The sequence below is a fragment of the Acromyrmex echinatior genome, chromosome 1, assembly GCF_024713525.1.
Source record: "Acromyrmex echinatior isolate Ae372 chromosome 1, ASM2471352v2, whole genome shotgun sequence".
NCBI classification, from domain to species: domain Eukaryota; kingdom Metazoa; phylum Arthropoda; class Insecta; order Hymenoptera; family Formicidae; genus Acromyrmex; species Acromyrmex echinatior.
The window spans coordinates 7,319,344-7,331,759 of NC_141852.1; the positions used below are offsets into that span (position 1 = coordinate 7,319,344).

Here is a 12,416-nt window from a genome sequence, read left to right on the forward strand (position 1 = left end):
TTCGAACGCTAAAGTAAGTCCCATATAACTGTATACAATCAATGTGCATCACAGGCATATTATGATATTTCACCACGTGAATCTTCGGCCACGAATAATAGGATTGAGATGATAATGAAAGGTTTTGAAAGTCACTCATCATGAATACTAAATGATATTATGGAAGTAGGAGATTTAAAATGGCATCTTTAACATGAAGTTTTATATTTAAATCACAGCAATCGAATTTTTTATCGAAATCAATCTGAGGGTGCTGTTTGAGACATACTTTGAAACTACGAATTTATATTTAAATAGAAAAATTAATAAGCAAATTCAAAATGTTTGTGCTTGATTGAAGTCAAATACTTAATGAAAAAAGGGTGAATGTACTATTCTTTGACATCCTTTTTTGCGCAGTACTAAAGCAGAATTAAGAAAAAGTTAAAATAAAAAAAAAAATTTTGAAATAATGATAAATATTAGGCAGCTGCGTGTAAGTTTAATTGTTTACTGTTGTGTACTATTTCTCATGATTATTTCGAGTACGCGCATCATACAACGAAGGTTTAACGCATTTATTGTTTCTCTCTAGCTGCAGGGAAAAACATCCAAATATATAAGATGGAATCATTTTCTAAACTTCTAATGATTATCATAAAATTGCGTTTTCATTTTTTTGTATGCTCTATCAATTTCATAGTTCTAAACTGGCTGATTTGCGTTTCACAGCATTTTGTGTAAACTATTTGCTAGTTTAAACTTGTTATAACGATTCGAAGTTTATTATTCAATTTACAACTTTGTTTTTAAATTTACAATAAAACCAATTTTTTATAAATTGTTTTTATTTTTTATGAAAAGTCAGTTTTATTCAGTAAGTAGTACTTACCATCGAAATATTATATCTGCCATCCAAATATAATTTGGTAAAAAGTCATGCAATTTAAAACAAGTTATTCTAAAACCGATTTAAAAGTGATATTGTGAATATATGATTTATTAAACGAATGAATAATTAAGCTTTTTTCCAATTTTCTGAAAGCTTTCTTGCTAAGCTTTCATCTCGCACATCAATTTTTATTTGAGAAGAGTATAAAAATGAAGCGGACGAAGTCTATCGTTATAGTATATTATTGTTTAAATATAAATTCAATTAATCGTGTAATAATAAAATAAATCTTAATAGATTACATTGATTGCATTTCTTTAAATTATATTAATAACACAATGTTAACATGATGATTTTATGAATTTGCCGGCGGTTACAAAACATACGTAGCATCCATCTCTATCTGTCTTTATTCGATAGATTGCAACAGGAAAAAATAGGACATTGTAGCGTTCACGGACTATTAATAAAAACGAAATAAATAGAATTAGATTAATATGTAAAGGTTAGATTAATATGCAGTTGTAAATATTACTAGCCAATGTATAGAATTTTTTAAGCCTTGCAAAATTGCTAATAATTTAGAAAAATCTTCATAGGTAAAATCATCTTTCAATTCCCTGATGAAAATAAAAATTAGACCGTAAATCGGATGTAATGGCAGAGTAACAGAAACTTAAACGAAACTTCTAAAAGGCGAAAATTGGAACAATGGAGTTGTAAATTGGTGTAAAGAAGCATTTACACCAATTTTGAGGTTTCAGTTTTCGCCTACTAGAAATTTCGTTTACGCTTCTGTTATTTTCCCGTTACATTTGACTTATGCTCTGATTTTTATTTTTGCCAGAGTTGACATAATTGGAATAGCACTTGAGATCTTGTAATTCTTTATTTCTTTATTCGTTTTGGCTAAATTTTATAATATGTAAATCATATATATTTTAAAATAATTTTAATTTCTTCGCTCAGTATTATCAAATTTTTTGGAATTTGTATTTTCTTAATTTTTGTATCTTTTATCTTATTTTGCAAAAATAAGATATCGATGCTATTTTAAAGTAATGTAGTAAATAAAATTGAAAGTGATTAGAAAGTCATAAGCTTTCGCTCACAGGGGAACTTTGCGAAATGTCAAATTATGATTTTAATGAAGCTTTGTATATATATTACGTTAATAGATAAATTTATAAAATATTAGAAAAAAGTTTTAGAAAATGGGCGATCTCATCGATTTCAATAACTTTGACATACATATATGTTACTCGTTAAAAAGATATTAACAAGAAAAAATTTCAAAAGTAACTTCTTTTTTTCTGCTATGTAGAATTTTATTGGTTTTTCAATATTATTATTGTTTTTCAAATTCATCTATTTACGTAAGCTATGTGTAAAACAAATTTCGTAAAAATCGGAATTTGATACTTCACGGATACTTTTGTCAGATTAACTGATTACACAGTTCTACAAAAATTTTTTTCAAACCGAAGATGACTAGTTATTTTCTGTAGTTTTTTAAATGGATGCTAAATACTAAGTTGATTTTCAAATTGTTCCATTACGTTATAATTTTGAAAAATTTGCAAAGTTATAAAAAGATGTATTTTTTACATATTTTATCATATTATAATTTTGAAACGTGATATATTCGTTGACATATTATAGTATTGAACGGAGCATAGCGTTGAAACCATTTTGATAGAAAGAGGTGGCTTGAGTAATGTGTGGGTAGAATACACTACTATTTTCTCTCTTGAAATAATTAAAATTCAAGCAATACAATAATAGTATGGAAGAGGCTTCATGCCTATACATATAGGACATTCTTGCGGAGTGTCCCGCAATTTTTGGCAAAGCGCTCTTGTGTAAATAGAATGAACTAAACTGACTCAAAAAGTTCCCTATCATGTTGTAATTTTCTTTTAATGGTTAATGAGATATTAATTTATGAAAATAGTCAAATTCGTCTGGTCTCACGCTAAATGCAAACGCGTGGCGAAATAAGACCGCCCAGAGAGATGCACATTCTTCGTCACTAGGCTTTTTGCTTACTAGCAACATAGGTATTAATTAATGTGCCTAGTGACAACTAACGCGCATCTCATTGGACGGTCTTATCTCGCCGCTTACTTGCATTTGATGGGTGGCCAGGCGAATTTAGTTATTTTCATAGATTAATATCTTGTTAATTATTTCGAAAATGGTTGATCATTGCAAAATGGTAGAGGACTTTTCGGTTCAATTTAATCCGCTCTGTCTACATAAAAGCGCTTTGCCAAAAATTGTGGGACACCCTGTAATATAAAACTTGCATCATATTGACATGAACGACAATTCAACGAATTGAAAATTCTCAATGCGTTATAATAATCCAGATGATATCTTGTATGACGGTTGGGGTATTACAGGTATAGTATAAGTACATACAGTATGGACACTGAGCGTCGGCACCTTTGATGTAGTGAGTCCCAGGTCACATGACTCGCCGTTGTGGGTTGGAAAGGCGTTTATAAATTTGAATTTTAATAAAGCTACAGAATGATTTTTCTAAAAAAAAAAAAGACATAATTCGGTCGTATCATGAAAATTGTTTAGAGCGAGTATATTTTAAAATCAGAATTATATAATATTTAATATAATATTAACGAACTCATTATATAAAGATAATATTCATATTAATAATAATAATAATATTAAACAATAATAAGTAAATTAAAAATAATAATTGATTAAATATGATATGAAAATTGTAATTGAATAATTATGTATGAAAAAATAATATATTGAAAATTGTAATTAAATATGAAGTTATAATTTAATAATATATGCACACACACACACACACACACACACACACACGCGCGCGCGCGCATACTTTATTACGAGAATACTTTATCGTATACAAATATAACAGTCTACATAATATAGCGTCTCCAAAAAAATTTGATTTAATTTTTTGGTAAAACTTAATTTTGTTAACCCTTTGTCCTACTTTTATTTTACAAATTAAAAAAAATTAAGCTCTGTACGAATGACGTATCATGGCTCTCACCCGTGATATTCATGTTTAGTCCGATTTCCTTACCATGAGTCTCATATGAATTGTAGGCGAAAATATCAATATTTTATGGGAAGGATATCTAACTAATCTAACTTAACATGCAATTTCAATTTACTGAAGGCAGCCATATTCCTGATTGGAAATCGATGTATGCGCACTAAAAATTGGACAATATAAAAAGATCAGTGTCCATACTGTACTTTATACTGTTTTACAGGCATATGCCTGTATAGAGTTTTTACTTCTTATATAGAAATGGCATGGTTAATTTCTTTGCTTATAGGCCATTTAGATTAATTCCATTTAATTATAATAAAATTTCTTGTGTCATATATTGTATTAATAAAATATAATAAAATGTTAAAACAAGTAAAATAATCTTTTTTTACAATTTTACTGAAAATTTCTCAAAATTGTAGAGATGATGAAACAATTTGAAAATCAGATTTGTATTTACAGCGTCCAAAATTATATAAGAAATGACTAGTTTGTTCTGATGTTTTTTATTGAACTGTATTATAATCGAAATACTCACATTGGTAAACATGATTACATCGACGGCAGAAAAAAAAGCATTTATAGTCATTGGTTTTTGCATCATTATTAGAATAACATTTGTTCTCACATGATGATCGAGACTAGAATTGGGCCATTTGCCAAAGTATATTCCTTTACGAAAATCCTCGCCCTAAATGTATGTATGCAGAATGGTCAATTTTAAGTTATATAATAATCGTTTTAGCAGATTATAAAAACTTACCGCACTTGTGAGAACAGTGCCATGCCATGCGTATATAAATGTTTGAAGCAGTTTTATTACAGCATATACTAGAGACGCGGACACATTGTAAAAATTATAGTCCGGTAACTATTGTAAACGTTTAATGATTAATATTATATCAGTGAATATTTTTATACTATGTGTGCAATACTATTAGCTGAGTGAAAAATTTGCAGGCACAATACAGTCTTTGATTTTATATTTTGTGACATATTACGACTGCACACAGCACACAGCACACAGCAGACTAGGTACCATCAAAGAAAGTATTTTATAACATTTTGTTATAATGTATTTACATACTGATATTAAATCGTACATCAACGAGCAAAGAAGTACGGCATTGGTGACAATATGCCAAAAGATGATGGGTCCATAGATGTGCTCTAGCGTATTGCGACATTGCAGTAGTTTTTGGTGTTTCACCACGCATGTTCTCAGGATATCCGAAAACTTCTCGGTGGACAAAGGATTCGTGAGAGCGAAGGTCATGGCGCGTATTGTTGAGCTAAACTGATAAACATAAAAGCCAAAAGCACTGTCGACACCGCACGCCGTCATGGTGCTGAGTATTATTAGGCTTGTCTCGTAAAACAGATGTAGATGATATAAAAAATTGTGGGGAATGGGCCAGAACCATCCTATTCCCCTGCTGAGCGGCAGGGTATAGTTTGTGGTTAAATGAAGGTAGAGAAGGTTGTGGATTATAAAGATATATGTAGAACCAAAAAATGCAAATATTACTACTACCAAGATGGCGAAATATGTATATGCCAGGGTATATATTGTGCGTAGGGATGAAAATATTATCGTCTGGATTTTTTCATTCTTCATTAGCTCCTCCTCGAAAAGATTATTCAGTGTCCGATGATAATTTATCAGAGAGTCACGATTTATCATGAAGGTTACCACCTTAAAAAAGATCAGAAATGCATATTTTTTTCCGTACAAAAATTGAAATTACTCAAAGATTGATGTAGTATCTTTAATTAAACGATTTTAAATTTGTAGAGGAGAAGGTGATATTATGGTCGGTGTAGATATTGTGTAGATATTTTGTGCCCTCCCTCCTCCCCCATTTAATATCTCCACTAATATATAGCGAATTCTAATGATTATTTATGGAACTATTTATTCAGTAGCTCGCCGTTACTCCATGACACTAATACAGGGTTGGCCATATTCGACGGAAAGATCTGGCAACACTGTAACTTTTGACAGAGATGTTAGATCGAGTAACGACGTTTCTCATGATTGAAAAAAAAAACATCTTTCCGTCGAATATGGCCAACCCTGTATATCAATACTCAGTAGCCAGTCTATTATTAGAAATGCACCGGATATCCGAAAAGTATCCTGTATCCGGTATTATTCGGCACTTTTTTACTATCCGACCGGATAGTCGGATATCCGGTGAATCCGGTAGAATCCGGGAATATATCCAATTGAAATTTGATATCATTAAATTGTTGATTTTTTTTATTATATAAATGTTCTAGAAATAAATATGCATATTCATGATGCATATTCTACAATATGTTATACATTGTTGCAAAATTATAATTTTTTTCTCTATATGCTTTTTTTTTATTTAGAAGACATTTTCTCGGAATCCGATCGGATATCCAGAAAATGTCGGATATCCGACTGGAAGAAATTGTCGGATTATCCGATGTTACAGTCTGTCTGGATATCCAACATCAGATATCCGGTAATTTCACGATCCGGTGCATCCCTACTTATTATAAAAATTACGTATTTTTACTTTCAAGTATTTCGGATCGTTTTTAAGATACATTTTTTAGGATTTAATTACACCTATATTTTCTCGTTTTTCTTAAACTTAAGTGTATTATTACACGAATATATTTGTGTCGTTTGCTATTTAACACTTTATTTAATTGTATATACTTTGAGTTATGCAAATTTAAACAATAGCATGGCATTTTGTTAAGCCCTCTATGCGTACCGATTACTCTTTTTTGAGATTCTTGTATCAAAATAATTATTTCATAATCAATTGTAGCTCTATTGTTATTCTATAGTTTATATTACGTGTACTATATCTGAGATTTTTAATACTGACAATGAGCAGCTTATATGCAGAAGTTATATGAATACATACATGCATTTATTTGCATACATTCTAAAATGTTTTATTTTTTTTGTTAATTTTGTTACCAAATACTGTTTTCTAAACAAAATTAATTTTTTAAGGCTATTTTTATGGAAGGCTACATTACTACCCATATTTTTTCGAATATTTATGCAATGTCGCCACATTTTTATTAATAGAGTGTCCTCAGTAATAAATATTTCGTACTTTGAGTCTATAATCGATTCAACAACATTTTAACGAATGTAATTATTAAGTATTAAACTTAAATATTGATTATTAACTAAGTTATTGTTATAAAATGTAACTGGGGTGTCATAATACCACCTTCTCTTCTAATATTCGAAATTTCTTCTTTTTTCGAAACACGTTACAAAAGAATAATATTTATTAAAATAGTGTTTATAAAAAGATTAATCGATGCATCAGATGAATATGCTTGTTTCTTATAAATTGTTTCTGTTACAAATTTTTATTTTGTTTAATTTTATATCTAGTGGATTTTTTAATAAATATTAACAAATGTACATAATACAATGTCAACAAATACAATATAAGAATTTATTTTTAAAATAATTGGATAAATGTAATTTTGCAATCTGTGGGATTCTATGAAGTTTAATGCATAAATATATTGTATTGTATTATATTATATTATATTATATTATATTACATATTATATTATATTATATTATATTAGATTATATTAATCATATTATATATGTACATTAACCTCTAGAGGATTGGAAACCGATATATTGACTTTTGACGATTAAAGTAAATTTTTTTGGAATTTAATTTTTTATAATACTTTAGTATCTCATACAAATAATAAGTAATATCGAAATATTCTGTCTGTAATGAAAGAAGAGAGAGAGGAGAAGAGAAAATTAGCCTTAATCTTGCCTCTAATTACAGACAATTTTTAGTTAACTGTACATTGTTAAATCTATAATATCATACTGTATAATATCAAATAGAATCATTGTTTTAATATAAAATAACAAGATGATTAAGTAGGAGCAGTGCGAACTAGCATTAATTTAAATTTGATACTATAGATTTACAGTATACACAATAGACACAAACTTTCTATGCTGTTTCATGTTTGATGAAATATAATAATATTATTTTTTCATAAAAGCATAATTCGTTATAATATCCTGAGAAAAAATGTTTTATATATAATTATATAAAATTATATAAAAATCAGGGTTGGATAGTAATTAAAACATTAACAGTTAAAAAAAACAGCTGAAAAATTAATAACTTTTAATTTAACTTAGTTAATTTTAAATGCATTTTTAACTTAATTTAGTTACTTTTAAATTTTAATTTATTAACTTTTTTAAATTAAAAATTTATCTACCTCTCTTAATGTTAATATTTTTTTTCTATAAAATCTTAAATATTAGAGAATTAATTTAGAAAAAAAATTCAATGATTTTATGAAGAGAGACTTTATAATAAGAGTCACACCATACAGTAGCCAGTTTTTCTTAATTCACTAGGTGTTATCAATTTTCGCTTATATTTGAATCACACTAATTTTAGATATCATAAATGTTATATTTCAGCAACATAAATATGAAATGAACCTTAGATGAAGAATTGTTGTAGAACAATACTGCACATCCACTCATTTTCTAAATTTTTACATTTATCTTTGTAGCAAATATCTAGTCGATGTAGTCATAAACATGCATGAGTCGTTTTAAAAGATAAAGAAAGTTAGATAAAGAAGAGAATTCTCTTTTTTAAAAAAAGAGAAATAATGCAAACCCTTTTCTCTTGCAAGATTTTACAAAAACGCCTTGTAGTGTGATTCTTATTATATATAAGTAACTTACATGTAAATATAAAATTAAATTTACCTAATAATCTATATTTGTAAGTGTTATTTAAAGTAATCTCATTATAAGAAAAATTAGGACATTCTGATCTCAAAAATAATTTTTTTTAACAATAAGATAGGAAACAAGACCGTTTATAATAAATAACATTACAATCCGAAGCGCCACTACGGTCTAAGTATTAAGATGTTGAACTAATATATATATTATTCAAACGAATGAATTAATTTCAGAAATAATAATTACGTCGATATGATTGTCGACATTAACGCAATTAATCTGAAATGTAATAATCCCCCCAAAATTCCCCAAATTAATCTTAAAAAACTGTAATAAACTTATTGCGAAAAAATATTGCGAAAAAATTTTTTTTAAATTATCTTTTTTTAACTTAAGTTAATTCAATCTTAACTTAACTTTTACTAAATCAATTCTTTATTTCTTCAACTTTTAATTTAATTTTAATAATTTTATAAGCCATTAACTTTAACTTAATTTAGTTTAAAAAAAACCATTAACTTACCCAACCCTGATAAAAATATATATAAATGGATATTTTAGGTAAATATTGAAAACAACGAATCTATTCCGATGTTCTTGACATATGTTGTCAAAGGATCATGATTCTGAGTGACTTCCGACAGGTTGTAGTTGGCGATCGTCCTTTGTTAAAAAGTTACAAACAAAAGAAATTTAGAAAATGATGTTTCTGTTCTACTATATAAAATAGAAATTTTATGCTTCAAAGTATATTTTACTACTTTCGCGAAGAGCGACTGAGTGAGAGTCGCTTGGCATGGAAAGTTGTAAAATATACTTTAAAGCAGAAGGGTGAGAGTAGCTTCGCGTGGAAAGTTGTAAAATATACTTTAAAGCAGAAAATTTCTGTTTTATATAATAGAAAAGTTACATCATTTTTCAAATTTCTTTTGTTTATAACTTTTTAACGAAGGACGACCATCAACTAAAACCTATCGAAATTCAACGTCATGACCTTGACAATGTCAAGATCAAGGTCATCAAAACTGGGTCTGTTGTTTTCAATATTTCTTTTTTCAATTATACTTTTATTCCTTTCATTACTAATATTTTATATCCATGTACACTTATGTATATTTATTATGAAATAAATTGATGTAATTTATGTTTTCTTATTATTTTACTACATCCCAAATTTCGGTATAATAATTCTTTATAATTGCTTCTTATAAAATTTACATGTGCTAGTTATTTTATTTAAAAAGTTATTGTAGAATCATAACGATATAAAGCTCAAATATCGAAAAAAATTTTTTTACCGTTCCGATCGAACCGGAGCTAACATATCGGTTCTGCAGCCATTTTTTATGTAAATTGATGCAATATAATGTAGTCAATAAAATGTGGTTTCAACAAAATTCTAAATTCAAAACTTTAAAAATCGTCCAAAAACTTGCCGGTTCTCAAGAGGTTAATATATTAATAAATAAATAAATAAATATTTTTTCTTGTATGCATAATTTTATTGTATATGTATATGTAAATAATGTAAAATATTTTTCTGATTTTGTCCTCTTATGTAATAAAATGCTATTTCCTCCTACCTTGAGAACGGCGCCAAGTCCAGTTATTGTTATGCCAACGAATTTCATCATAACTTTCAAGTTATGTCTAAGGATGTAACACATATGCAAGCTCATCATTGTATACAGAATCATTGCTACGAATACATAGATTGACCAGTAATATATAGATTTCCCGGATTTTGTGGGCATGTACCAACAACCACAGAGAATAAGCAGATTTTGAAGGAATTGTTGATACTTGCGATACGCTTTCAACTGTTTATGAATCATTTTAATACCTGCGTGTATAGGATGTTCCATTTTAATTTTTATATTAAAATATTTATTAAAAAATAGAAAAAATACGGAAAAAATTTGTGACAAAAATTGTATACTTTAAAGGAGGACAGATAATGATAAAATCGATATTCAAAGAATATTGATTTTATTATATTCGATTTTTCAAAGATTACATAAAAATTACTGCTATTTTTTAAAATGAAATTATGATTTTTATACATAATGATTCCACTAATTATTCTCATATCAAGTATTCAATATCAAATATCAAAGTCAAGATAGAAAAGAAATCAAGTCGGAAAAAATTAATAGATAGTTTATTTTTTATATATCATATTATGTAAATAAATCATTCAATTCTTTGAAAAATGTATATAAATTGATTACTGTTATTTGTCTCCCTTCATATCATACATTTTTTGCCTGAAATAGTTTTTTGATATTTTTTATATATTTTGAGATATTTTATGTAAAATTAAAATGGGACACTTGTATAATTTAAAGAGATGGCTTTTAAATTAAAAAGGTTTAATATTTTTAAAATGTCAGAGAAATTTAAATTTTGGAGTTGATTTAACGTTGGTAGAAAAGTAATTTAAATTTTCTTAATGAGATATAATATCTTTGATTTCTATTTTCCTAATACTGAATTTTTATAATTTCCTGCAATTTTAATATTAATCAGAATAATATTAATTACAATTAAATCTTTTCAATAATATTCCAAATAATAATATTCCAATCGGTGACTGGTTCAAATATTAACATTCTAAAACTATGTTTATAAAAACTAAGACGAATAAGTTTTTTTTATTTTATAACTAATATTGTATTAAGTCACGCAGTAACGTTATAATGATTTTTTTATGACACTTATTGTTACAGAAATTTAAAATAATATATTTCAAACATCTAAAAAAAAATTATAAAAATTTTCAAACACTGTCACATAATATATGTACATATAAAGTCTGACAAAACATGTACGTCATATTGAAATTTACACTGTCGTAAGTGCGAGTTTCAAAAACAAATTTTTTTGTTAGAAGACTTATTGCACTGGGAAATATCGTTGGAAATATCTGTCAATGTTTCTGATACGATAGATTTACAGCTAATGATATCAAGTCAGAGAAAGAGATTTTACCTTCTACCTTCCAAGCCACATCCAAATTGTTATTGAACGATTGTAATTTGTATTAGTGTTTCTTTGAAATATCTTTCCATTGACTATATACGTATAATTCGCATTATACGTATTGTCTATCGAAGACTTAAAAAATTAAGCCATCTCGTGGCCAATTTAATTTGTCATTCGATAGAATTGTTTGAAATGGATCATAATTTAGGTTTGTTATGACTACGGATGAACTATAGACATAAAGAAAATTGCACTACAAAGAGAATGACAAGACGAATCGCGAGACCACATGAGTTGCACTGCAAAACGCATCGAGATTAGGGTTATTTCTTCTCATTTAACTTATTAAAGGTAGACAGATTTACGATTCTCTTTTCTTATACGAGATATAAAAGACTATTTTATTGATCATTATATTATTGTGTATCGTGGTTAGCTTGCGCACGACATCGGAAGAATATTGGTACTTATATAAATACAATCAAAGTTATAGTGAAGATATAAACAAAAGTCTGGATAATAGAAAGTCTAGTTCGTCACCTACACTTGTCACTTATCTCTTTCGTATATGTATATATTATTGATATATTTTTCTTGTATATTTTATTAAATTAAAGCACAGCTTTATTAAACATATTCATACATGCTGAATTGATCGATGATGTTTCACAATTTTCTATAAATTTTCTTCTATAGATAGAGAAAAACATGTATACGATTATTTTTATTTTTGAGATAAAGAAGACTCTTTA

General features: G+C 27.5%; 1 protein-coding gene across 1 annotated transcript; it reads right to left on the reverse strand.

Annotated features, from left to right (window-relative positions):
- Nucleotides 1-1,095: 1,095 nt before the first annotated feature.
- On the reverse strand, nucleotides 1,096-11,780 carry LOC105149748 (odorant receptor 49a-like). Its single transcript, XM_011062368.2, has 6 exons — nucleotides 11,671-11,780; nucleotides 10,263-10,522; nucleotides 5,014-5,622; nucleotides 4,690-4,797; nucleotides 4,465-4,617; nucleotides 1,096-1,331 (listed from the first exon to the last, which is right to left on the reverse strand). Exons 2-6 carry the CDS (start codon nucleotides 10,512-10,514, stop codon nucleotides 1,281-1,283), a joined length of 1,173 nt encoding a protein of 390 aa, XP_011060670.2. The 5' UTR covers nucleotides 10,515-10,522; nucleotides 11,671-11,780; the 3' UTR covers nucleotides 1,096-1,280.
- Nucleotides 11,781-12,416: the final 636 nt, after the last annotated feature.

Bases quoted from the DNA above. Each gene is read 5' to 3' on its own strand.
- LOC105149748 (XM_011062368.2), bottom strand. From the start codon at position 10,514: ATGATTCATAAACAGTTGAAAGCGTATCGCAAGTATCAACAATTCCTT. The intron at 5,623-10,262 runs GTAGGAGGAAAT...ATCTTTTTTAAG, and splicing joins GACTTGGCGCCGTTCTCAAG to GTGGTAACCTTCATGATAAA. The intron at 4,618-4,689 runs GTAAGTTTTTAT...ACATACATTTAG, and splicing joins GCACTGTTCTCACAAGTGCG to GGCGAGGATTTTCGTAAAGG.